Source organism: Urtica dioica, chromosome 6, assembly GCF_054948205.1.
Source record: "Urtica dioica subsp. dioica isolate 48M chromosome 6, U.dioica_male_clone48M_v1_H2, whole genome shotgun sequence".
Taxonomy (NCBI): domain Eukaryota; kingdom Viridiplantae; phylum Streptophyta; class Magnoliopsida; order Rosales; family Urticaceae; genus Urtica; species Urtica dioica.
Window position 1 is genome coordinate 13,543,213 of NC_142761.1, and position 27,711 is coordinate 13,570,923.

The 27,711-nt window shown below is 42.8% G+C and overlaps 1 protein-coding gene across 4 annotated transcripts; it reads right to left on the minus strand.

Moving 5' to 3' along the window:
• Positions 1 to 24,352: 24,352 nt before the first annotated feature.
• On the minus strand, positions 24,353 to 26,841 carry LOC149393416 (transcription factor bHLH104-like). Of its 4 annotated transcripts, none has more exons than XM_089616886.1 (5): positions 26,604 to 26,841; positions 26,397 to 26,504; positions 26,027 to 26,104; positions 25,507 to 25,669; positions 24,353 to 24,812 (listed from the first exon to the last, which is right to left on the minus strand). In XM_089616886.1, exons 1-5 carry the CDS (start codon positions 26,696 to 26,698, stop codon positions 24,585 to 24,587), a joined length of 672 nt encoding a protein of 223 aa, XP_089473012.1. In that variant the 5' UTR covers positions 26,699 to 26,841; the 3' UTR covers positions 24,353 to 24,584. The 4 variants fall into 4 exon arrangements, with proteins under 4 accessions (XP_089473012.1, XP_089473009.1, XP_089473011.1 ...); XM_089616883.1 differs by having other exon boundaries at positions 26,000 to 26,104; XM_089616885.1 differs by having other exon boundaries at positions 26,397 to 26,507.
• Positions 26,842 to 27,711: the final 870 nt, after the last annotated feature.

The window sequence follows — 27,711 nt, forward strand, 5'->3', positions numbered from 1 at the left end:
TCAACTCCTTTGTCGCTTGTGAATAAGTTAGAAACAATGTATTGACGAGGAGCTAACAAGTCACATTGTTTCATCCAAAAGAATCAGGACTCAATTTGGACACTGGCCAGTTCATTTATTCACACTCCAAGGAACAAAGCATGAGGTGACATACATTGCATTTCAGCAATCTTGTACATGAATTCCATATCTATGAGAACTTCACAAAGTTACTCAAGACATTCTCACAACTTAGTACTTCACCAATAGGCCCCTTTTCGGAATCACATAGTGAGTCCGAACTCTGACTTTCTCAAATGAGAATACTAAGGTGTGAAATGACATGTCTCATTTCAGGATTAAGGTAAGCACGATGTAATTCATACGTAGTGACTTCGAGACATAAGAGGTTAAATGGTTTGTTCTTATCTTGTCTCTAGAAGTGCACTGGTCAATTCAGTACCTTCGGAAGATACCTAGAAGAACTATAGAGTCTCCAACTCTCAATGCCTCATAACCATACATCATAGATTCTTCTAACAAACATACTGAGGTCAATAGTCCTTTGACCCTTAGATTGCGAATATATCGTTTTAAGCAAACTACGAAGAGTTTGTTCATGCAAATCTACATTTGTCTCTTAGTAAGTTGTTTAGTTTGTTTATGGACTAAAGACTAAGGTTTTATCATAAAGCTTCAAACAAGGAAGATTGAATGAACGTTTCAACTTTTATTAATGAATAAGCAATTACAAGCAAGAGTCTTCATGAGACTTTACTACATCAAATGCATAATATAAAGATTACAACTCTTCTTGTGGGCACCATTGACAACAAGCTGCTTATCTTGAGTCCTTGGTTCACATATGTTTTTTTTTCAATTTTTTTAAACCCATTCCGAATTGATGGTTTAAATAGCTTAGAAGTAATTTTATGTTCATGAAATTGTTAATTGGTGTTTACTCGTAGTTGGTTTGTGTTCATGAAATTCAAATCTATGTTTATGTAAATTGGTATTTACTAATTTGTGGACAAAATTTTTGTTCAATGCTTGTAGGTAAATCACGATGCGAATGAAGGCATACGAAACCATTGTACGAAGGTGGCGGGGAGCCATAATCATTTTACATGCAAGTACTATGGAGTGACGACAAGAGAAAGGGGCGTGACTCGTATGAAACTTTATTTGAGTGAAACGACTCAAAAAAGAATGTGAAGCGGTGTGAGAAGTGTCTGCCAGAAGTTAGAGATGTTGGAATCGATCTAGGGTTTAAGAAAATAATTAACGCTTCGGTAAGCGGCGGAATTTTAAAAATTTTCTTTTACAAGTAAAACAGTTTTTACTAACCTAGACAAAGAGCAAGTACACGTAATTAAAAACTATTATGAGCTAAGAAGTTTACTAACCTGTCTTGAAGCTTGATCTTTGAGAAGCTCTTAGAAAGTTGCAACGCCTGTCTCCCCTCGCAGCACGTCCCTCTTTCTTTCCTCGGCACCTCGAGCAACCACGAAAGTTTCTATCACTAAATCACTCGAGAGAAACGGAATTAGTGAGTGGGCACTTTTAAACACTACGACTTAAGAACGAGTCTTGAAGTCGCAAAGCTAAACTCTAGGTCAAATGAGGACGTAGGTGCCAAAACAAAATCGAAAATAAACTAGAGAGAGAGAGAGAGGAGTTCGGCCACAATGTCTAGAGAGAGAGTCTCTCAATCTCTAACTTGTGTGGAATGAATAAAATGAAGGGAATGAGGGTCCTATTTATAGGAGAAGGGTTGGCCTTGGAAAGAAGTAGTTTCCTCTTATTTTCCAAGCCTTAATGAGCAATCTTTTATTACCCATTCCTATCAACATAGGCGCCCACCTCATTCAATCCACAAGGGATTAGTTTCCTCTTTTGTTTCCCTTCTTGGTTGCCTTGGCCGATTCTCCTTGTTTCCTCATAGAGGAAATTTGTTTCCTCTTTTTCTTTTGGCAAGTATCTTGATACATTTATGCACAAAATATTCTCTCTGCCTATGGGTATGTTGGGCGCCCAAACTCATTCTAGAAGGAGCTTCTAGAAGCTTCTTCATTTGTTCATGACAACAAGAGAAAAGCCCATCAAGAATTTTCAATAAAATTCTTATGAAATGAAATTAATCCACAAGGCCCAATTAATCTCATTATGGCCGAGTGTTACTTGACATCAAATGACCTTGTCAAAAAATTTATTGACATTCATTTCATCCTATGTCTCAAAAGACAAAAATACCCTTTTGACAATTTTCGTTCTTGTTTTGACTTAGCTTCCAGTTTAACTATTCCTACTTGATGTGATTCGTGATAGTGACCTCATGGACCCAAATGAACAAAGCTTGAGCTAAACACTTGGACTCAAAAGTTCACAAACCTTTTCCAAGTTTAGCTTAATGCCAACTGACTCCACTAAAGAGTTGACACCGAAAATCTCTAGGTTCAAATGAATTTATTTTCTACTCAAGAATTCAATCTAATTATGATGAGCGGATCCACTGAATATTATCTATGTTTACCCTTCATGAATGTCATCAGCTAGTCGGGATTTACTAAATTACCATTTTACCCTTCTAGTTGTTATTTCCTCAACTCCTTTGTCGCTTGTGAATAAGTTAGAAACAATGTATTGACGAGGAGCTAACAAGTCACATTGTTTCATCCAAAAGAGTCAGGACTCAATTTGGACACTGGCCAGTTCATTTATTCACACTCCAAGGAACAAAGCATGAGGTGACATACATTGCATTTCAGCAATCTTGTACATGAATTCCATATCTATGAGAACTTCACAAAGTTACTCATGACATACTCACAACTTAGTACTTCACCAATAGGCCCTGTTCGGAATCACATAGTGAGTCCGAACTCTGACTTTCTCAAATGAGAATACTAAGGTGTGAAATGACATGTCTCATTTTAGGATTAAGGTAAGCATGATGCAATTCATACATAGTGACTTTGAGACATAAGAGGTTAAATGGTTTGTTCTTATCTTGTCTCTAGAAGTGCACTGGTCAATTCAGTACCTTCGGAAGATACCTAGAAGAACTATAGAGTCTCCAACTCTCAATGCCTCATAACCAGACATCATAGATTCTTCTAACAATCATACTGAGGTCAATAGTCCTTTGACCCTAAGATTGCGAATATATCGTTTTAAGCAAACTACGAAGAGTTTGTTCATGCAAATCTACATTTGTCTCTTTGTAAGTTGTTTAGTTTGTTTATGGACTAAAAGACTAAGGTTTTATCATAAAGCTTCAAACAAAGAAAGAATGAATGAACGTTTCAACTTTATATTAATGAATAAGCAATTACAAGCAAGAGTCTTCGTAAGACTATATGACATCAAATGTACATAAATAGACACTACTATTCTTCTTGTGGGCACCATTGACAACAAACTCCCACTTGACTCAAAGAAGATGTGAGTAGTCCTACATGCCTAATCCCTCTCGAAGTTGGTCGAAGACCATGTTCGCTAGGGCCTTGGTGAACAGATCTGCCAGAGATCTACTTTACCTCCACGTCTCCGCGTTGCGCGATCTCTCGAATCAAATGGTATTTCCTCTCAATATGTGTAGAGCGCTTATGGCTTTGAGGTTCCTTTGACTTAGCGACAGCCCCACTATTATCACAATAAAGGGTCATGGGCTCGTCGACGTTCGGAACAACTTCCAAATACTTAAGGAACTTTCTAACCCATACAGCCTCATTGGATGCTTCACAAGCAGCTACATATTCTGCTTCCATTGTGGAGTCAGCAATGCAAGATTGCTTAATACTTCTTTACACAACAGCTCCACCATTAACGATGAACACAGATCCCGAAGTGGATTTCCTGGAATCCTTATCCGCTTGAAAATCGGAGTCGGTATATCCCGTCATAGTCAGGTCAGTACCTGAGTATGTAAGCATCAAGTTCCTGGTTCTTCAAAGATACTTAAGAACATGCTTTACAGCAATCCAGTGCTCGGGTCCAGGGTTGGATTGGAAACGGCTAACTACGCTAACGACAAAACAGATGTCAGGTCTAGTGCAAAGCATAGCATACATGAGGCTTCCTACAGCAGAGGCGTAAGGAATTTTCCTCATGTCTTCAATCTCTTGTGCAGTCTTGGGAGACTGGTCCTTAGAGAGTGAAACTCCATGCCTAAAGAGTGTTTGGCCCTTCTTGGAGTCTTGCATCGAGAAGCGATCCATCACCTTATCAATATAAGATGCTTGAGAGAGCGATAGGGTCCGGTTTTTCCTATATCGAAAGATTTGGATCCCCAGAATGTACGCGGCTTCTCCTAGATCCTTCATATCGAATTGCTTTGCCAGCTAGACCTTAACCTCAGATAACCTACCCACGTCATTACCAATGAGTAGTATATCATCGACATATAGTACCAAAAACACAACTTTGCCTTCGAGTATTAACTTGTAAACACAAGGCTCATCTATTGATTGCTCAAAGCCGAAGCTTTTTACAGTTTCATCGAATCTAATATTCCATGACCTAGATGCTTGCTTTAATCTATAAATGGACTTAAGCAACTCACAAACCTTGGTCTCTTGACATTTTTCCACGAAACCGTCTGGTTGAGCCATGTAAATGCGCTCGTCAAGATTCAGGAAGGCTGTCTTGACATCCATTTGCCAGATCTCATAGTCGAGAGCTGCAGCTATGGATAGGAGTATGCGGATGGATTTAATCATCGCGACAGGGGAGAAGGTTTCTTCATAGTCAATCCCTTCTTGTTGGGTATAACCCTTTGCCACAAGTCGTGCTTTGAACGTCTCGACGTTCCCATCAGGACCCCTTTTCTTCTTGTATATCCACTTACACCCTACGGGTTTAATCCCTTCAGGAAGGTCTACAAGTTTCCAGACATTGTTGACATACATCGAATGCATTTCAACTTTCATGGCGTCAAGCCAAATATTTGATTCAGAACAAGCCATCGCTTGGCTATAGGAAACAGGATCATCCATGTCAGAGACGGCTACAAGAGAGTCTCCATAAGACATGTACCTGTCAGGCTTTTGAGTAGCCCTCCCACTACGTCGAAGTACTACTTGACGAGATTCTGATGAGTTAGGTTGTGTTTCAGTTGGGGTAAGAACAGTTCTTACAGATGAGGTAGAAGCTTCCTCACCCAACTTTTCTTCAAGCACAATTTTGGTTCTAGGTTTTGCATCCTTCATAAAGTCCTCCTCAAGGAAAAGAGCATTCGTGCTAACGAAAGTCTTATCGTCCTCGGGACTATAGAAGATGAAACCCTTGGTTTCCTTTGGATATCCCACAAACAAGCACAATTCTGACCTACTAGCCAACTTGCTAGTCTTTTGCCTTAGCACATGTGCAGGGCAACCCCAAATTCTGATGCGGCCAAGATTCACTTTACGGCCAGTCCATCGTTCATAAGGAGTACCAGGAACCGTCTTGGACGGAACTTGGTTTAGAATGTAAGCGGCTGTTTCGAGGGCATATCCCCAAAAGGAAAGAGGGAGTGATGAGTAACTCATCATTGATCTAACCATCTCCATAAGAGTTCGATTTCTTCTCTCTGACACTCCGTTTTGTTGAGGTGTGCCAGGTGCGGTAAGCTGAGAAGCGATACCTTCTTCTTTAAGAAAGTCATCGAACTCTCCAGACATATACTCACCACCTCGATCAGATCGAAGGGTTTTGATCACTTTGCCAGTTTGCTTTTCCACTAAAGCCCTAAAGACCTTAAATACGTTAAAGGTCTCGGATTTGTGTTTGAGCAAATAGACAAAACCATATCGCGAGTAATCATCGGTGAAGGTAACGAAGTATTCGTATCCTCCACGTGCCTGTTGGCTGAGCGGTCCACATACATCAGAATGTACTAGTTCCAGCAACTCAGTGGCTCTTCGACCCTTATCGGAGAAAGGTCGCTTAGTCATTTTTCCTTCTATGCAGGATTCACAAGTAGGTAGTGAACCTATTGCAGAGTCTTGGAGTGGACCGTCTCTCACAAGTCTCTTAATCCTATCTAGACTGATATGACCCAGTCTTAAGTGCCATAGGTGTGTTGATTTTGTTAGATCGGAGGACTCAGAAAGTTTGATCCTCTTTGGCTCCCTAACTAGATCATTATCTATTTTGGTGTCTAAAAGAGAGGGTTTAGTGGGATAGATGTAGAAAAGAGCATTCTTCATACATGCATCAGTGACAAAAGAATTATCAGGAAACGAAATACGAATTCTATTCTTAATGAACTTTAAACAATAATCTTGCTCACGAAGACGAGCAACGGATATTAAGTTCTTCCCAAAGGTAGGAACAAAATAAACATTATTCAAGTTTAAAGTGTGGTCTTCAAAAGACAGCGTCACGGATCCCACAGCCTTCGCGGACACCAGGCTCCCATCACCCCATTTGAAACAGAACTCGCCTTCCTCTAAGCTTTTGGTTTTCTTGAAACCATTCAAGGAACAACAAATATGGTAAGTAGCAGTGGAGTCAAGAATCCATGTTGATACATTATCAGCTACTAAGCATGCTTCAGTAACTAGTACAATATTATGTTCCTTTGCTTTGAGATAGGCAGGACAGTTCTTTTTATCGGCCTTGTGAGGTTTCTTCTTAGTTCTAGAGGCGGAGGCTTTTTGCTCAATAGCATATGCCTCTCCTTGATTCCTCTTTCTCTTAGTGAGACCTACAGCAGTGTGAAGTTCCTTCATAAGCTTGGTAACAGTGTACTCTAGCTTGTTTATGAAGTAGTTCATCTTGGAGGTATCAAGAGATGCGGGGAGAGTTTCGAAGATCATATCTATGATATTCTTCTCATCAATCTCAGATCATAGGATTTCCATTTTATTTAGAAAACTAATGATCAGTATCATAAAGTCTCCAACAGGAGTCCTGCCTTCATATGACAGTTCATAAACTGTCGGACTGCTTGTTGCCTTGCTTGACGCCTTTGCCCTCCAAACATCTGATGGAGATTGTTGAGCATGTCGGCGGCAGTCTCGATGTCACGATGTTGTTGTTGCAACACATTGTTCATTGATGCTAAGATATAGCACCTCACAATCTTATCGGAACAGAGCCAGGCCGCCAAGGCGTCTTTGTCCTCTTTAGTTTAATCATTATTCGTCAGAGGAGGACACGGGGTGGTGGGTACCCATTTGTTCTTGGTAAGGATTATGTCGAGGTTATGTTTCGAATCTAACGTAGTTCATGGTTTCGAGTTTGTTCGAGGAAAGGATGAGAGATGTTTGCGAGACATGTTGCTTATTTAAGTTGAAAGAAGTTTATGATTAGTCTTTGGTTTAGGATTTAAGTTTTATTAAGACTTTTATAAAATCCAAAGGTGTTATAAACCAAACGATAATTTACTCCCTCAAGAGAAGGCCGCAAAAAATCTCCTTTTATAAGTAAATGACACATCATTAATGCTAAGCCAAGATGTCAATACATCAATTTTGACTAGCCACCTTGTAAATTGGTTTGATCACTCACATCCTTTCGCAAGGCCTCGAGGGAGGATTACTAGGGATTGAGTCTACGTGTGTAACCAACCACTTAGTCCAAAAGGTCAACTTTGAAAAACAATCCCCCTAGGGGAGGCCTTGTCATCATCGTCTCACTCTCGGACGTAGCTCATTGAGCAATGATCAGAGCGAAGCGCGCTTGAGTACTCTCATTTAAGATAGGGCCACGAGGGTGACTCTTAGTCCGGCGACACTTGCACTTTTCATTAGTTTTGGGGATCGTGGGTTACAAACAACTAGTATAACCCTCCCACTTAGTTTTTGGAGTTGGTTCATCGACTCTTATAAGTTCGGAAACGGATTTCCTAGTTAGAGAGCGATAGAGCGGACAACTAGAAGAGAATCCTAGATCGACATGTTCAGAGTAGTATTAGTGCATAAAGGCACAACGTACATACTCGATCTTTTCCTATTTTCTATTTCGGGAAAGTGCGTGAGGGAAGTGTGAACTTCAACTCACTCGAACACTTGAAAGTTTGAGATTACACATCTTTTTATTTTTCGGCTTGTCTACAAGAAGACCTCCCACTCAAATTTTCAAGAGCATATAGATTTTGAACATATGTGATATAGATATAGTTTTGAAAACATTTTGAAAATTTATTTGATTTGGATGACAAAATATTTTCAAGTTTGAAAGTGAAAACGGTTTTTCAAAATTCAAACTAGTTTTGTAAAAATTCAATTTCAATTAAACTTTCAAAAATCAAAAAATTTTAATCTTACACATCATGTTTATAATCTTATAAAAAACAATTTTGCTCAAGAAAATTTTCTCATTAGAGTTCTATAACTCATGGTAGTGCCGCGCACCTCGGAGTAAAATTGCCATAACTGGCGGCTCCGATGTCCTTTTGACCTGAAACCGGTGGCATTGGACAGAGGACAGACGGAGCTTTAATTTGATTCAAGAATCATTAAATTTAGATTTCTGAGAAGAGAGTTATGCCACTTTTAATGCGGGTTTACTCCAGCTCGAAGAAAAAGAAATAATTAAAGCTTGGTCATTTTTAGGTGCGAAACAGAATCGAGTGTAAGGGAACGTTTTATGAAGGTTGTTAAAGCTTTTATTTGTGTTTTATTAGCAAGGTAATAACAAGGAATAAAAGAAATAACAACAAGCATAAAACGATTCAAGTAAAAACAAGAAACTAGTAAGAAAAGAAAACTAGTCGCAAAATTTTACTCGAAATTTCTCAAACCTTTAAAACACGTTTTTCAATATAAAAAATTAAAAACTTTAGAACTGATTCTAATGTGTTTTAAAAACATCCCAAACTCCTAGAAAATCAACATGATTTTTAATTTAAAGGCAAGAGCAATAAATTAAAAAAAATCTAAGATAACAATTCTAACTTGTCACAAAATTAGTAAACTTTCGAAAACGATTTTCAAGCTCATATTTTTAAAAACATGTACATGCTAATCTTTGACCATAGCTCTGATACCATTTGTTGGAATCGATCTAGGGTTTAAGGAAATAATTAACGCTTCGGTAAGCGGCGGAATTTTAAAAATTTTCTTTTACAAGTAAAACAGTTTTTACTAACCTAGACAAAGAGCAAGTGCACGTAATTAAAAACTATTATGAGCTAAGAAGTTTACTAACCTTTCTTGAAGCTTAATCTTTGAGAAGCTCTTAGAAAGTTGCAACGCTCGTCTCCCCTCGCAGCACGTCCCTCTTTCTTTCCTCGGCACCTCGTGCAACCACGAAAGTTTCTATCACTAAATCACTCGAGAGAAAAGGAATTAGTGAGTGGGCACTTTTAAACACAACGACTTAAGAACGAGTCTTGAAGTCGCAGAGCTAAACTCTAGGTCAAATGAGGACCTAGGTGCCAAAACAAAATCGAAAATAAACTAGAGAGAGAGAGAGGAGTTCGGCCACAATGTCTAGAGAGAGAGTCTCTCAATCTCTAACTTGTGTGGAATGAATAAAATGAAGGGAATGAGGGTCCTATTTATAGGAGAAGGGTTGGCCTTGGAAAGAAGTAGTTTCCTCTTATTTTCCAAGCCTTAATGAGCAATCTTTTATTACCCATTCCTATCAACATAGGCGCCCACCTCATTCAATCCACAAGGGATTAGTTTCCTCTTTTGTTTCCCTTCTTGGTTGCCTTGGCCGATTCTCCTTGTTTCCTCATAGAGGAAATTTGTTTCCTCTTTTTCTTTTGGCAAGTATCTTGATACATTTATGCACAAAATATTCTCTCTACCTATGGGTATGTTGGGCGCCCAAACTCATTCTAGAAGGAGCTTCTAGAAGCTTCTTCATTTGTTCATGACAACATGAGAAAAGCCCATTAAGAATGTTCAATAAAATTCTTATGAGATGAAATTAATCCACAAGGCCCAATTAATCTCATTATGGCCGAGTGTTACTTGTCATCAAATGACCATGTCAAAAAATTTATTGACATTCATTTCATCCTATGTCTCAAAAGACAAAAATACCCTTTTGACAATTTTCGTTCTTGTTTTGACTTAGCTTCCCGTTTAACTATTCCTACTCGATGTGATTCATGATAGTGACCTCATGGACCCAAATGAACAAAGCTTGAGCTAAACACTTGGACTCAAAAGTTCACAAACCTTTTCCAAGTTTAGCTTAATGCCAACTGACTCCACTAAAGAGTTGACACCGAAAATCTCTAGGTTCAAATGAATTTATTTTCTACTCAAGAATTCAACCTAATTATGATGAGCGGATCCACTGAATATTATCTATGTTTACCCTTCATGAATGTCATCAGCTAGTCGGGATTTACTAAATTACCATTTTACCCTTCTAGCTGTTATTTCCTCAACTCCTTTGTCGCTTGTGAATAAGTTAGAAACAATGTATTGACGAGGAGCTAACAAGTCACATTGTTTCATCCAAAAGGGTCAGGACTCAATTTGGACACTGGCCAGTTCATTTATTCACACCCCAAGGAACAAAGCATGAGGTGACATACATTGCATTTCAGCAATCTTGTACATGAATTCCATATCTATGAGAACTTCACAAAGTAACTCATGACATACTCACAACTTAGTACTTCACCAATAGACCCTGTTCGGAATCATATAGTGAGTCCGAACTCTGACTTTCTCAAATGAGAATACTAAGGTGTGAAATGACATGTCTCATTTCAGGATTAAGGTAAGCATGATGCAATTCATACATAGTGACTTCGAGACATAAGAGGTTAAATGGTTTGTTCTTATCTTGTCTCTAGAAGTGCACTGGTCAATTTTGTACCTTCGGAAGATACCTAGAAGAACTATAGAGTCTCCAACTCTCAATGCCTCATAACCAGACATCATAGATTCTTCTAACAATCATACTGAGATCAATAGTCCTTTGACCCTAAGATTGCGAATATATCGTTTTAAGCAAACTACGAAGAGTTTGTTCATGCAAATCTGTTGTCGCTGTTTTTCGGACAACTATTTAGGAGCCCAAAGTGGTTAGACCCAAGGCCAGACCAAGTGGTCTCACTTCTGCTCGAGGGTGTCGGGCTTGGTATCCCAAGCCGTCCCTTAGCTGTTGGTGGTGTCAATCTTGTCCAGGCACCTGAAAAAGTAAGAAAAGAGGTGTGAACTACAAAGGGGAAACAGAGGGGGTGCCTCTGTTTACCTCTCCGACGCTCAACATTAGTAGGATTGAGGTGGATATAGAGGTTTTAGTGGTGGTGAGAGGCCAAAGATGAGCGAAACGAGTGAAGTACGAGTTCGACAGCGTTTCGGGACTCAAAATTGGATTACCTTTGGGAGAGGGCAGACCTCTCTATTTATAAATGGCCAAGGGGTGATTGGGGGGCCCCTTGGCCGAGTGAGCACTTTTGGGTCGGCCATTGGCCGAGGCAAGCCTTGGGCCGGCCAATGGCCGAGGCAAGCCTTGAGCCGGCCAATGGCCGAGGCAAGCCTTGAGCCGGCCAATGGCCGAGGCAAGCCTTGGGCCGGCCAATGGCCGAGGCAAGCCTTGAGCCGGCCAATGGCCGAGGCAAGCCTTGGGCCGGCCAATGGCCGAGGCAAGCCTTGGGCCGGCCATTGGCCGAGGCAAGCCTTAGGGCCGGCCAATGGCCGAGGCAAGCCTTGGGCCGGCCAATGGCCGAGGCAAGCCTTGGGCCGGCCAATGGCCAAGGTAAGCCTTGAGCCGGCCAATGGCTGAGGCAAGCCTTGGGCTGTCCATTGGCCGAGGCAAGCCTTAGGGCCGGCCAATGGCCGAGGCAAGCTTTGAGCCGGCCAATGGCCGAGGCAAGCTTTGAGCCGGCCAATGGCCGAGGCAAGCCTTGGGCTGGCCATTGGCCGAGGCAAGCCTTAGGGCCGGCCAATGGCCGAGGCAAACCTTGGGCCGGCCGTTGGCGGAGGCAAGGCCGAGGCCAGCCCTTCTGCCGGCCGGGAGGCTGTCGGCCGGGAGCTAGCCGGATGGGACTTGGTCAGCCGGGAGGTGGCGTTGTGATTTTGCCCCTGTCGATCGTCGACGGGCCGACAACATTAGCCCCCGAGTTTCCGGTCGAACGTGGGTCGAGTGGAAACTCAAGAATCATGTTGACGCGCGGACTTCAGACGAACACTCTCGAGTTCGCGAGTGCGCCGCAGAAAGGTTTTTAACGCATCGCGAGAGGTGGTTTTGGCGCGTCACGAGGGTCGATCTTTGCGCGTTGCGAGGGCGATCCTTTGTGCGTTGCGAAGGGCGACTCTCATGCGTCACGGGGGACGAACGTTGTTGCGCGTGGCTTATTTTCTCGATTTACCAATGAAGGCGTAATCGATTTGCACGTCTTTGTTGTGCGCGACTTATTTTCTCGACCTACCAATGAAGGCGTGATCGATTTGCACGGCTTGGGCCCCGGGGGGCGTTGGTGTCACATTTGCGTGATTGGGTTCTCCGCGGACGCTGGCTAGACCAGGTACGCCCGGCGGACGCAGGCCTTCGAAACCCATTTGTGACTCGCTGCCTATCGGCGCACGAGCTGGGCGGCGAGCGCAGTGCCATATTTGTTCGGCCAGGTTTCCCGTGGACGCTGGCTAGACCAGATACGCCCGGCAGACGCAAGCCTTTGAAACCCATTTGTAACTCGCTGCCTATCGGTGCACGAGCTGGGCGGCGAGCGCGATGCCACATTCGTGTGGCCAGGTTTCCCGTGGACGCTGGCTAGACCAGATACGTCCGGCGGACGCAAGCCTTTGAAACCCATTTGTGACTCGCTGCCTTCTGGCTCACGAGCTGGGCGGTGAGCGCGACGCCACATTCGTGTGACGAGGTTTCCCGTGGACGCTGGCTAGACCAGATACGTCCGGCGAACGCAAGCCTTGAACCCATTTGTAACTCGTTGCCTATCGGCTCATGAGCTGGGCGGCGAGCGCGATGCCACATTTGTGTGGCCAGGTTTCCCGTGGACGCTGGCTAGACCAGATACGCCCTGGCGGATGCAAGCTTTGAACCCATTTGTAACTCGTTGCCTATCGGCTCACGAGCTGGGCGGCGAGCGCGATGCCACATTTGTGTGGCCAGGTTTTCCGTGGACGCTGGCTAGACCAGATACGCCCAGCGGACGCAAGCCTTGAACCCATTTGTAAATCGTTGCCTATCGGTTCACGAGCTGGGCGGCGAGCGCGATGCCACATTTGTGTGGTCAGGTTTCCCGTGGACGCTGGCTAGACCAGATACGCCCAGCGGACGCAAGCCTTGAACCCATTTGTAACTCGTTGCCTATCGGCTCACGAGCTGGGCGGCGAGCGCGATGCCACATTTGTGTGGCCAGGTTTCCCGTGGACGCTGGCTAGACCAGATACGCCCAGCGGACGCAAGCCTTGAACCCATTTGTAACTCGTTGCCTATCGGCTCACGAGCTGGGCGGCGAGCGCGATGCCACATTTGTGTGGCCAGGTTCCCCGTGGACGCTGGCTAGACCAGATACGCCCAGCGGACGCAAGCCTTGAACCCATTTGTAACTCGTTGCCTATCGGCCCACGAGCTGGGCGGCGAGCGCGGATTCGAGACTCAACTCGAGGACTCATGTAGAGCCTGCACGAGGAGTAGTTAGTTGACTTGTGGACTCGGGACTCAACTCGAGGAATGAACTCATCTCGAGGAGACATGTGAGGAGTCGGCACGAGGAGTATCTGTCAACTCGTGGACTCGGGACTCAACTCGAGGGCTCATGTAGAGCCTGCACGAGGAGTTACGTGAAGAGTCGTCACGGGGAGTATCAGCCGACTCGTGGATTCGAACTTGACTCGAGGAATGAACGCATCTCGAGGAGATATGTGGACTCACCACGAGGAGTAGCTTGTCGACTCGTGGATTCGAACTCGACTCGAGCAATGAACGTATCTCGAGGAGGCATGTGGAGTGGCCACGAGGAGTAGCGTGTCGACTCGTGGATTCGAACTCGACTCGAGGAATGAACTCATCTCGAGGAGGCACGTGAAGTTGGCACGAGGAGTATCGGTCGACTCGTGGACTCGAACTCGGCTCGAGGGCTTATGTAGCCAGCACGAGGAGTTTCGTGAAGAGTCGGCGCGAGGAGTATCGGTCGACTCGCGGACTCGGAGCTCGACTCGAGGAATGAACTCATCTCGAGGAGACATGTGAAGAGTCGGCACGAGGAGTATCAGTCGACTCGTGGACTCGAACTCGGCTCGAGGGCTTATGTAGCCTGCACGAGGAGTTACGTGAAGAGTCGGCGCGAGGAGTATCGGTCGACTAGCGGACTCGGAGCTCGACTCGAGGAATGAACTCATCTCAAGGAGACATGTGAAGAGTCAGCACGAGGAGTATCAGTCGACTCGTGGACTCGAACTCGGCTCGAGGGCTTATGTAGCCTGCACGAGGAGTTTCGTGAAGAGTTGGCGCGAGGAGTATCGGTCGACTCGCGGACTCGGAGCTCGACTCGAGGAATGAACTCATCTCGAGGAGACATGTGAAGAGTCGGCACGAGGAGTATCAGTCGACTCGTGGACTCAAACTCGGCTCGAGGGCTTATGTATCCTACACGAGGAGTTTCGTGAAGAGTCGGCGCGAGGAGTATCGGTCGACTCGCGGACTCGGAGCTCGACTCGAGGAATGAACTCATCTCGAGGAGACATGTGAAGAGTCAGCACGAGGAGTATCAGTCGACTTGTGGACTCAAACTCGGCTCGAGGGCTTATGTAGCCTGCACGCGGAGTTTCGTGAAGAGTTGGCGCGAGGAGTATCGGTCGACTCGCGGACTCGGAGCTCGACTCGAGGAATGAACTCATCTCGAGGAGACATGTGAAGAGTCGGCACGAGGAGTATCAGTCGACTCGTGGACTCAAACTCGGCTCGAGGGCTTATGTATCCTGCACGAGGAGTTTCGTGAAGAGTCGGCGCGAGGAGTATCGGTCGACTCGCGGACTCGGAGCTCGACTCGAGGAATGAACTCATCTCGAGGAGACATGTGAAGAGTCAGCACGAGGAGTATCAATCGACTCGTGGACTCGAACTCGGCTCGAGGGCTTATGTAGCCTGCACGAGGAGTTTCATGAAGAGTTGGCGCGAGGAGTATCGGTCGACTCGCGGACTCGGAGCTCGACTCGAGGAATGAACTCATCTCGAGAAGACATGTGAAGAGTCGGCACGAGGAGTATCAGTCGACTCGTGGACTCAAACTCGGCTCGAGGGCTTATGTAGCCTGCACGAGGAGTTTCGTGAAGAGTCGGCGCAAGGAATATTGGTCGACTCGTGGACTCGGAGCTCGACTCGAGGAATGAACTCATCTCGAGGAGACATGTGAAGAGTCGGCACGAGGAGTATCAGTCGACTCGTGGACTCGAACTCGGCTCGAGGGCTTATGTAGCCTGCACGAGGAGTTTCGGGAAGAGTCGGCGCGAGGAGTATCGGTCGACTCGCGGACTCGAAGCTCGACTCGAGGAATGAACTCATCTCGAGGAGACATGTGAAGAGTCGGCACGAGGAGTATCAGTCGACTCGTGGACTCGAACTCGGCTCGAGGGCTTATGTAGCCTGCACGAGGAGTTTCGTGAAGAGTCGGCGCGAGGAGTATCGGTCGACTCGTGGATTCGAAACTCGACTCGAGGAATGAACTCATCTCGAGGAGTTACGTGAGAAGTTTTTCTTTGGGACCTCCGGCCTAACCATCGGCCCCTTGAGACTTTATTATTATTATTTTTTTGAGTTGTTGTTGAATTCTTTTTTATTGAGCATTGATCCCTGTTAGCCCCCCGAGTTTCTTGGGTTTGTGAGACGAAGGCCAAGAAACTCTTGTGTTGGAGGTATACAATAGTGCGTGTCAAAAAGTTGTCATGTGTAGAATAACTCTTTATTGCAATAAAGGGGTCGTTACAGGTAGTCATGGCACTTGGCCTTCTTTGAGAAAAGGAAATTGCATAATTGAAATGAAGCGATTACAAAGTTGAGTGAGTTCGGGCATGCGTTTAAGGGTCGAAGTCGCGACAGTCATGGCTTGCTAGCAGATGCAACGAATTCCTTGAAGTCCCCACCTTGAATTAGGGATTCAATTCGCTTCTTAAGCTGGTAGCATTCGATCGTCACGTGCCCGTGATCTTGGTGGTATTCGCAGAACTTACTTCGATCTCGCTTTGCGGGGTCCTTTGTGAGTGGAGCAGGGCTTCCTAGCTCATCGCGGCGTAAGCTCAGGATCCGGTCGGGCGTTGTGTTGAGCGGGATGAAGGATCGCTTCGGGGCTGGAGAAAGGTGGTCATTAGGGAGTTGACCCTTCCGGCGCCTTTACCTTCGTGACTCGGGACCAACGGCCGGTATCACAAGCGCGGCCGCGCGCTTGTGGTTGGGTGCTCGATCAATGTTGTGTTTGGGTGGTTGCTGCCCCAAGACGATCGCGGTCTCGCGTCGGGCGTTGAGTTTTTCTCTCAAGTCGAACCTGTGATTCTCTCTTTGGGAACTGAGGCGGTCTCTCAAGTCTCCGGAGGCCGTCCCTATCACCCTTGTTAAGGGCGCGTCATTCAGGCGACGCCCTTGACGGAGGCCGCGACCATCGACGTTGTCACCTTCACAAGGGTTTTGGACGCGGATGGTGAGCTTGGAGCGTCCCTTTCGGGACCTCGAGACTGAGCGTTCTCGGGTATTGCGTGAGCTTTGGAGCCTTGACGTGGTCGCCCGAGGGTGTCCCCTCGAGGGCACGTGCGCGTGCTCATCAGGAAGTTGACGTCTTGACACGGTCGCCCTAGGGTGTCCCCTTGGAAGCGTGCGCGTGCGTCCACTTTCGTGAACAGCGTGGTCGAGGTTGGTCTCGTGGTTGACGTCGTCGATGTTGTTGGAGTCGAGGAGGTCGGCGATGAGTGCGCCGGTGACGCCGGGGCGGTCTAGGACCTCGGCGAGCCTTCGAGCCGTGTCCTCTCGGACTGCGGCCTCGGGGTCATTCACCGGGTCTCGGGGCTGGGTCTCGTTATCACGAGGTTGCCCTCCAAGACGACGCACGGGGCTTCGGAGGCCGCACCTCGAGCTCGTTGCTCGGGCGCCCACGGCGGTGGCGGGGCCATGACTCATCTCTCGAGAGTCGTAGAAGTGAGAAGAAGACTGGTAGAGGGGATGTGTCGCCAAGGTCGAGAGACCCCCTCCTTCTAGCGCCAAAATGTTGTCGCTGTTTTTCGGACAACTATTTAGGAGCCCAAAGTGGTTAGACCCAAGGCCAGACCAAGTGGTCTCACTTCGGCTCGAGGGTGTCGGGCTTGGTATCCCAAGCCGTCCCTTAGCTGTTGGTGGTGTCAATCTTGTCCAGGCACCTGAAAAAATAAGAAAAGAGGTGTGAACTACAAAGGGGAAACAGAGGGGGTGCCTCTGTTTACCTCTCCGATGCTCAACATTAGTAGGATTGAGGTGGATATAGAGGTTTTAGAGGTGGTGAGAGGCCAAAGATGAGCGAAACGAGTGAAGTACGAGTTCGACAGCGTTTCGGGACTCAAAATTGGATTACCTTTGGGAGAGGGCAGACCTCTCTATTTATAGGCGGCCAAGGGGTGTTTGGGGGGCCCCTTGGCAGAGTGAGCACTTTTGGGTCAGCCATTGGCCGAGGCAAGCCTTGGGCCGGCCAATGGCCGAGGCAAGCCTTGAGCCGGCCAATGGCCGAGGCACGCCTTGAGCCGGCCAATGGCCGAGGCAAGCCTTGGGCCGGCCAATGGCCGAGGCAAGCCTTGGGCCGGCCAATGGCCGAGGCAAGCCTTGGGCCGGCCATTGGCCGAGGCAAGCCTTGGGCCGGCCATTGGCCGAGGCAAGCCTTAGGGCCGGCCAATGGCCGAGGCAAGCCTTGGGCCGGCCAATGGCGGAGGCAAGCGTTGAGCCGGCGAATGGCTGAGGCAAGCCTTGGGCCGGCCATTGGCCGAGGCAAGCCTTAGGGCCGGCCAATGGCCGAGGCAAGCTTTGAGCCGGCCAATGGCCGAGGCAAGCCTTGGGCCGGCCATTGGCCGAGGCAAGCCTTAGGGCCGGCCAATGGCCGAGGCAAACCTTGGGCCGGCCGTTGGCTGAGGCAAGGCCGAGGCCAGCCCTTCTGCCGGCCGGGAGGCTGCCGGCCGGGAGCTAGCCAGATGGGACTTGGTCGGCCGGGAGGTGGCGTTGTGATTTTGCCCCTGTCGATCGTCGACGGGCCTACAACAAAATCTACATTTGTCTCTTCGTAAGTTGTTAAGTTTGTTTATGGACTAAAAGACTAAGGTTTTATCATAAAGCTTCAAACAAAGAAAGAATGAATGAACGTTTCAACTTTATATTAATGAATAAGCAATTACAAGCAAGAGTCTTCGTAAGACTATATGACATCAAATGTACATAAATAGACACTACTACTCTTCTTGTGGGCACCATTGACAACAAGAGAAGAGAGATGTTGTTGCTACAAGAGGCAGAAAGGAATAAGAAAAATAAACAAACCATGGAGGAGAGAATTCGGAGAGAGATGCGTGCGACTCTTGGTCCAGTTGATGAAGAAGGAGACTTCGATGCTGAGATGGAGCGTGACCTATACAAGGCAATGAAGAGAAGTCGTGAAGAAGCTACTGCGGCAAATTGGAGATCCGGTCCAGGTGGAGGTTCACAATCGCATCATGATTTGGGAAGGGGGGACGTCAACGGTTGCACCATCTCTTTATCGATCAGATAGTGCACGGCAAGAAACCCTTAATCCGGAGGTAAAGATGTCACTGAAGAAGCGTTTGGGTAAAATTGTTAGTCATTTTTTCATTCACGAGAGTGTGCCGAGGAACAAAGTGAATCCCACCATTTTCATAATATGATGCACGAAGCATCTGAAATAGGTAATGGAACTTGTAAAATTGTTAGGTGAATACTGATGAATTGATTAACGGGTTTCTAATCATTGGATTATGTAAAATTTGTTCGTTTACAGGTCGTGGTGTCCCTTTACCTTCCACGTACGAGATTCACAACACGTATCTTAAAGAAGAGGTGGCGGATGCACAGGCTTACGTTGATAGTCAAAGACCAATATGGAAGAGTATAGGTGCACCATCATGTATGACGGTAGGACCGGACCAACGAGATTGAGCATTATCAATGTCATGGTCTACTCCGCTGGAAAGACTGTTTTCTTGAAGTCTATCGACGCATCGAACAAGATAAATAATCGGCAATACATTTACAAGATATTGTTAGAGGTGGTGAAAGAGATAGGAAACACAACGTCATCCAAGTTGTGACGGATAACGGATCGGCGTATAAAAAGGCCAGTAAGAAGTTGATGGACAAATTTAATTTGTATTGGAAACCGTGTGCCCCTCATTGCATGGACTTGATGTTGGAAGACATTGGAAAGAGAGAAACTATCTCACGAGTCGTGAAGGATGCAAGGAGAATTACTAAATTCATCTAAATCACGGGATTGTGTTATTGAAGATGAGAGAGAAAGGAGAATGTGAGATTGTTCGCCTAGGTCCGACAAGGTTTGCCACCAACTATTTAGCCCTTACAAGTTTAAAGGGCAATAAAGGAGGCTTGAGGAAAATGTTCACCTCTGATTAGTGGGAGACAACCACGTTCTGTACTACTTCGATCGGAAGATTTGTTGAATCAAAAGTACTCAATCAAATGTTTTGGTTACACCTTGACAGAGTTTGTAAGGTGTTCGAGCCCAAAGTTGGAAAAAAAAATTCAAACAAGCGGTGGGGGAGACAGCTTCGTCACCCATTACACGAGACAACCTACTAGCTAAATCCGAGGTGTCAATACAATTCGAACATCTTGATGTAGTCAGAGCATGTCACTGCCGTGACTACCGTATTTGAAACATTGCACCCACATGATGATTGCTCTAGCCTTAGCAATGAGGTACGTGTTTCAAATTGTACATGTTTTGTTGAAGGTTGTTTTTATTAAGACCTTGTTTTTTAGATTATCCAATTTTGCGAGGCAAAAGTCTTGTTCGGGAAGAAAAGTGCAGTGGCTAACCGAGAGAAAATGGCCGTGTTGTCAATGGTGCCCACAAGAAGAGTAGTAGTCTTTACTTATGTACATTTGATGTAATAAAGTCTCACGAAGACTCTTGCTTGTAACTGCTGAATCATTAATAAAAGTTGAAACGTTCATTCATTCTTCCTTTTCTGTTTGAAGCTTTATGATAAACTATAGTATTTAGTCCTTAAACAACCCTAACAACATATGAAGAGACAAATATAGATTTGCATGAACAAACTCTTCATGGTTTGCTCAAAACAATACGTTCGCAATCTAAGGATCAAAGGACTATTGATCTCAGTACGATTGTTAGGAAAATCTATGATGTCTGGTTATGGGGCATAGAGAGTTGGAGACTTTATAGTTCTTCTAGGTATCTTCTGAAGGTGCTGAATTGACAAGTGCACTTCTAGAGACAAAATAAGAACAAACCATTTAACCTCTTATGTTTCGAAGTAACTATGTATGAATTGCATCATTCGTACCTCAATCCTGAAATGAGACATGGTATTTCATAGCTTACTATTCTCATTTGAGAAAGTCAGAGTTCGGATTCACTATGTGATTCTGAACAGGACCTATTGGTGAAGTACTAAGTTATGAAGATGTCATGAGTAACTTTGTGAAGATATCATATACATGGAATTCATGTACAAGATTGCTGAAATGCACTGTATATCATCTCATTCTTTGTTCCTTGGAATGTGAATAAATGAACTGGCCAGTGTCCAAATTGAGTCATTACTCTTTTAGATGAATCAATGTGACTTGTCCTCGTCAATACATTGTTTCTAACTTATTCACAAGCGACAAAGGAGTTGAGGAAATAACAGTTAGAACGGTAAAATGGTAACTTTATAAATCTCGACTAGCTGCTGATATTCATGAAGGGTAAACATAGATAATATTAAGTGGATCCACTCATCACAATTCAGTTGAATTCTTGAGTAGAAAATAAATTCATTTGAACCGAGAGATTCTCATTGTCAACTCTTTAGTGGAGTCAGTTGACATTAAGCTAAACTTGGAAAAGGTTTGTGAACTTTTGAGTCCAAGCATGTTAGCTTAGGCTTTGTTCATTTGGATCCATGAGGTCACTATCACAAGTCATTTCGACTAGGATTAGTTAAACTAGAAGCTAAATCAAAACAAGAACTAGACAAGTTTTACGAAAATTGTCTAAAGGGTATTTTTATCTTTTCGACATGGGATGGTATGAATGTCAATAAATGTCACCATCTATGTCAACAATGTTTAACTAATTTGGCCCAAAATGTCACCATCTATGTCAACAATGTTGACATCTATTTTTGCCATTCACTATTAGATGTCAACATTATTGACATAGATGGTGGCATTTTTGGCAAAATTAGTCTTTTGGTCGAAAGTGGAAAAATATTATGAAATTGGTGACAAATGAAGGATTTCCTATTGTTTTCATTTTCACGGGAAGGGGAAAAATATCTTGACCTTATTTTTTCAGAATTTCCCTCCATGTCTTCTCTCCCGATCGTCTTTTCTAATTCTCGCCGGCCAAGCCAGTCTAGCTCGCCCAGCCTGGTACATCATATCTCTCTCTCTCTCTCTCTCTCTCTCTCTCTCTCTCTCTCTCTCTCTCTCTCTCTCTCTCTCTCTCTCTCTCTCTCTCTCTCTCTCTCTCTCTCTCTCTCTCTCGTGTTTAAATCTGATTTTGATGTTTGAAAATCGATTTTGTTTAAATATTTATCAATGGACAATGGAGATGGTATTTATTTTTCTGATTTAATGTCTTATTTTTCATGATTTATTTTGGCTCTTGGAGAAGCTTGACAGCTCGTTACAGGGACATCTCGTGTTAAGTCCAACTCCGAGGTCAGTCCAACGACGACGACGACGACGACGGTCCAAGTCCGAGGTCAGTCACTGTTTTATTTGGCTCTTTTGTCCCAGGTCCAAGTCTGTATGTGTTTGCCTATATATTTAGTGTATGTTTAAGAAGAAAATTATTCAGTAATCATTTACTTGAATTTCAAAAAAAATATTTTGTTGTTATTGTTCTGTTATTTGAAAACGAGTCCCTACGTCTAAGTGAAGTGTTGCTTTCTGTTTTTGGGTTGTGGGTTACCACTTTTTGGCATGTTATTATGTATCAATGAATTCTTACTCTGATGGATTTTTTTTTCTTATCTTCATGCTTGTAATCTATGCTTTGGTGACAGTAATCTTATGGTATAATCTATGCTTGTTATGTATTAATGCATGATTTTGTATATGCATGAGTTTCTTGATATGATTATTATACTGTTTATATGATTTTTTTGCACTTCATACAAAAAAATAGCAATGATAATGAACAAAATTGTCAGAGAAATGCCTCAAAACGGTGAAGAAGCGAAGAGTGAGGCAAGCACTTTCACTGATACACAAAAGAAAGAATGCCTCACAATTTTGGAATAATTTCAGTAAGATTGATGATGGGAGGCGATCGAAATGTAACTTTTGTGGAAAGTAATTCGCTTGCAATTCAAAGAAAAATGAGATATCTTCAGCTCACATGTATTTATGTTCCAAAAACCCACACTTTCAACAAGAAAAAAAAAGGGAAAAGAACTTTGGCATTGCTTAAGAAGAGTTGTGATGAAGATAGTGAGTTAAAGCTCGTGGCATGATCAAAGGGGGGATTGAGACGTGCATTAGCCGTCTATATACTAATAGATGAGCTTCCATTTAGACATGTTGAAGTTGAAGGTGTTCGATGTTATTCGGCGTATTTGAATCCAAAGTTTCAAGCTCCGTCAAATGTCACTTTTGCGTGAGATATTTACAAGCTCTTTTTGGAGGAGAAAGTGAAGTTGAAGGAAGAGTTGCGTCGAAATAGAATTTCCATAACAGCCGACACATGGACGTCTATTCAGAATATCAACTACATGTGCATAACGGCTCATTGGATCAGCAAAGAATTGGTGTTGAAGAAGCGTATCGTTTCATTTTCTCAAATCTCTAGTCACAAGGGAGATTCTCTATCGCTAATGAATTGCTTGCGTGCTTCAACAATTGGGGAATATCAAAGATATTATCAATTACTGTTGACAATGTCCTCGAATGATACGGCCATAGAGAAGATAAAGAAGAAAGTTAAGGATAGGCCCAAGTTTCTACTTTTAAATGGGGAGTGGTTGCACATAAGATGTGCATGTCACATACTCAACTTTGGTTGTCAATGATGGATTGAAAGAGTTGGCCCCTTCTATTGCCTCCATTCGAGTTGTCGTTCGATATGTGAGATCTTCTCTGACACGTTTAGCCAAGTTCAAAGAAGTGGCAACCACCTAGCAAATTGAATCATCGGCTCTTCTATGTTTAGATGTTCCTACACGATGGAACTCTACTTATTTGATGTTGGAGGCTACTGTGAAGTATCAAAAAGCATTCAATGCTTTAGCTGTATTATTGATGTGGGTAAAATACGAGATGATGAGAATCGGCGGAATTACTCAAGTTCGATAAAAATAAATGAGGTGAGGTTATAGTAGGTACAATTTATTCATCTCTCCACCATTTATTCTAGTAGGTTTTTTTGTATTAAAAAAATGAAAATGACCTCATATTTTTCATAAATATCCATTTCTCAATCTTGATTGCATTTTATCTCCTATTTTAGCGTCGTAAGGGGCAATAAATTTCATTATTGGGCAGTAATTATTTATGTGGGTTAAAAAAAATCAGAAGTAGAGCTTAAAGATAGCAACTTCATGAAAGTTGGGGTTCAAAGAGGAAACAATTGTTGAGCCTTGAACAACCATGTCGAGAGAGAGAGAAAGACTATAATCAATAGTAGAAGAGTGTAGCAAAATCCATTCTCTTCGATATTTTTATCGCTTGTTTGATTTATCAAAATGGTCCATAACAACATTCAACTTGTTTTCACAATTTGGTCGAGTACCTTGTTACTTTTATAAATAGAAAACTAGTTATATTATATTCAAGACTTTAAAGAAGCGAAATAAAACTTAAAACGTTTTAGAAATTTTAGGGTAAAACTTATGATACATTTCAAAATTGTAAAAAAGTTTAAGTTGATTAGGGTCTTGAATTTCATAAATAAATAAATAAGAATGAATGTTCAATATCTTTTGAGACAAGACTTCTATGGACTAATTTATTCCAAAAAAATCAGTTTATGCTTTGAAAATATCATCGCGCATAATCTGAAGAATAGTTGCTAAAAACACATTATTAATAAATGAAACTCAGATCAGTTCCCAATTAAAAACTTAAATATTTTCTAACAAAAATCTGTAATTCAAACATGGAAAGTTACGCAAGAATTGACTCAATACTTAAAATAAGAATCAGTACGTTTGAACGCTATATATATATGCTGTTGAATATGTTCCCGAGTTGACAGGAGGAAAAAAATACTCAAAAACATATCTGAAGACACAGCATGAATCAAGGCAAAAGAGTGGATAGGAACAATTTATTCGAAAATTAGATTGTCATTTGATACTCATTCCTAATGAGTTCACCGTTACATTTGCCCCCACATGATAAATAAGCATCACAGCAAATCGAGATGGATTGCACCAAATATTTACAGGTCATTTTCTCATCAACAAACACAAGCATATATATTAACTAGCAAAGCTCGGGCCGAGAAAATAAATAAAAGGAAAATGAAATTACGCTGCGGGTGGCCTGAGCTCGTGATCACGAGATGTGTCGCGGGTCGAGGGAGGCAAGTAGTGCCACATCGGGACGAGGCTGTAGCTCGGATACACCATTTTGTTCTGATAAGCCGCCGGCATATACCCAGGAGCTGACATGGCCATGGACTTCAATTGCACTTCCATCTTCTCTTTGTCCGCTTTCAGCACGAGCTTTTCCTCGCGCAGCTCGTTCTTCTCTGACTGTGCATTCAAAGGGGTATAAACAAAGGATTCAAAAGGGGTCACTTCTTCTCATGAACATTGCAAACTGCACTGCCAGCTTGTTCACAGATTCTCTCCTAAATTCATGTGTATTCAATAATAATAATAATCTTAACAATAAAGGTAGCCCCTAGATTAGTGTATGTGAATAAGGTCAAATTTATAACTTGTAAGAATAAAAAATCAAATCTCCAAGTCAACTGTTTAAATTATATAATTAGGGATGAAAAACATAATACATGGGATGGAGTATGAAGGTTCAAGGAGTTAGTGCTCTGTTTAATGTTTTAAAATTGCAATGCCGGACTAATTCTAAGGAACATTTATAATCTAGGGTTATCGCGACCAACGAAAGACGGATAATCTAGTAGTTTTGATGCCATATAAATGATGTCCTAAATTCATGTTTATTTTCCTTTGCTAACTTTTTATGCAAAATTTTCAAAAAATTTGTGCATATGATAGCACAATATAGAAAGTAAGAACGGGCAATCCTTAACAACTAAATTTGTGCATGCATAAAAGGCCAAATTTTAACTTGTAACGCTAAAAAGCAACTCAAAGCCCTGTTCGAACCATTTAAAAGTAATTAAAGGAAGGGAAAATACAAGATAAGGGAAGAAGGAAGATATGAAAAGGCAAAAACAGACAAAACTGAACCAATTAAACTAACCTTTAAACATTTGATTTCTTCCAGCAGCTTTTCATTTGTGTCCTTGAGTTCCTGAGCTTCATTTTTCAAATTGCTAATAACTCTTATGGCGTCATCAATAATAGCAGGTTTATCAGTTTTCGCAGGTCTCTCAGGTTCTAATACAGCACTCAGTTCCATAAACCTGAAGTACAGACAAAGTTTATAGGTCATAAAACACATCTACGTTCCTTAAAAGAGAAAGATAAATAAATCATATCATACACATATATACACCTAAAACCTAAAACAAAAATAACAACATGGCATCGCCAAGCTTCACACCAACACAGGAACAAAGAGTAAACCAATTCTTTTAAATTTATTTTTCTGGACAGAGTAAACCAAATTAAAAAATGATGGAAAACACAGATGTGTGAAAAATATAGCAGATGCATATATATGGGGTTCATTTTATTCAAATGAAAATAAAAATAAAACTATAGAATAGCAATATGTATAGTTGAGTGATTACAACTGGGAATTAAGTAGTTGGACATACTTGTCGTTCAATTTCTCTCTCCGCAACTTCTCACGGCAAGCCTTGTTCCCTTGCTTGCTGTAAGATTCAGTGCGTACCCTGAACATATAATGCATCCGAAAAACCACAATCCAAATTAAAATCCATAAGTATTTGTTGAAAAAAGATTATCTTTAGGCTCTCCTTTGTTCCTGAAATACGCTAAAGTAAACATTTTCTCACAAAACCAAAAGACCGTTTTGTACACTAGATAGTCTTCTCTTCGCGAGCAGAGACATTAAAATCATTGAAATATACTTTTGTGTATCGCGGATTCAGGAACTCATTCAATCTTTGTCCAAAAATTAGTGAAACCGAATGTAAGGATATCTGACAAATTCGTGTATTTCACCTCTTACGCAAACTATCTTTCTCTTCCTTTCCTTCGGAAGCTCCATCGCCGTCATCATCTCCGTTCATTCCACTTCCACCACTTGCAGAGAAATCAATTTCCATTACACTGCTACAAAAAGAAAAAAAATAATAATGTTCGGATCAAACCATTGAAAATGAAATGGAGAGAGGTATTTGCATCCATATACATGTATATATAAGAGACCTGTTATTGGACCAGAGAAAATTATCGGCTTGGTTATCAGCAATGAAGGGATAATCGAATAAATCCCAGCAGTTTCCATTGTCCAGAGAATCCATAGAATTTTCCGTAAGCCAAATTCTTTAATATGTGTTTATCGTAAAAACCTGTAATCGATCGAAGAGCTTCAAACAAAATAACAATGAAGTTTTAGGGCACAAATAAATTGGAATTGGGGATCTTCGGCAATACGATAATAAAAATAAAAATGGTAATTTAAACGTAGTAAGCAATATAAAGGGAATAAAATAAAAAGAAGGTTAAGACTGTCATTTGGAATGGGCAAATTAAACATAGCCACGTGGATAGAATAAAGTACGAGCACTGTTATGCGAGCCTCCGCGTCTCATTTTTTTCGTTGGTCAGAGTCCTTTCTTGGGAAAGAACACTTTTTGGTGGACCCTAAATTATTTGGGCCCAAATATTAAAGGCCCAGATAGTAACTTATTACAGTGTTTCCAAGATGAAATTACGGTGTTTCGTTTCTGTAACTTTTGTCACTGATGGTGTTGATTTTTATTTTTCTCTCTAAAAAAAAAGGCTCATTAATTAAGCCACGTGATTTACAATTCCCAATCTCAAAAGTCTGGCTCCATTAATTAGAACTTAGTTGAGAAAATAATAATCTGTATACTCAGTATTAAAAAAAAAAAAAAAAAAAGATGATGCCACTACTATAGAATATATTTTGCTCTGTTAATAAGTTAAAATAATACCCAAGAAAACCGGTATTTATGCGTAGACACTAACTGACAAATTGTTTGACACCTCAGCGCTGAGCTTGTGTAAACTTAAGAAATCATTGTTTCGTTTTCAACGACACCAATACATTAGGGGACTGACTTTTTTTCTCATATTTCTTTTAAATGAATAGAAATGCATAGCAAGAAATTGTGCAATGATAGTGATGGATTACCGAACCAAAACATGTAGCAATCGAAACTTGCGGAAGATCATAAGTTATGTGCAATTTTATAAAGAGCAACTTGTATGTGTGACACTAGTTTAGTGAAGAAAATCAACCACCCTAGAGGTATATGCTGTATGACAGCACAAAAGATTCTGACCTTGA

Bases quoted from the DNA above. Each gene is read 5' to 3' on its own strand.
- LOC149393416 (XM_089616882.1), bottom strand. From the start codon at position 26,698: ATGGATTCTCTGGACAATGGAAACTGCTGGGATTTATTCGATTATCCC. The intron at 25,670-25,999 runs GTAATCACTCAA...TCTGTACTTCAG, and splicing joins CAACTACTTAATTCCCAGTT to GTTTATGGAACTGAGTGCTG. The intron at 24,813-25,506 runs GTTAGTTTAATT...TTGAATGCACAG, and splicing joins AAGAAATCAAATGTTTAAAG to TCAGAGAAGAACGAGCTGCG.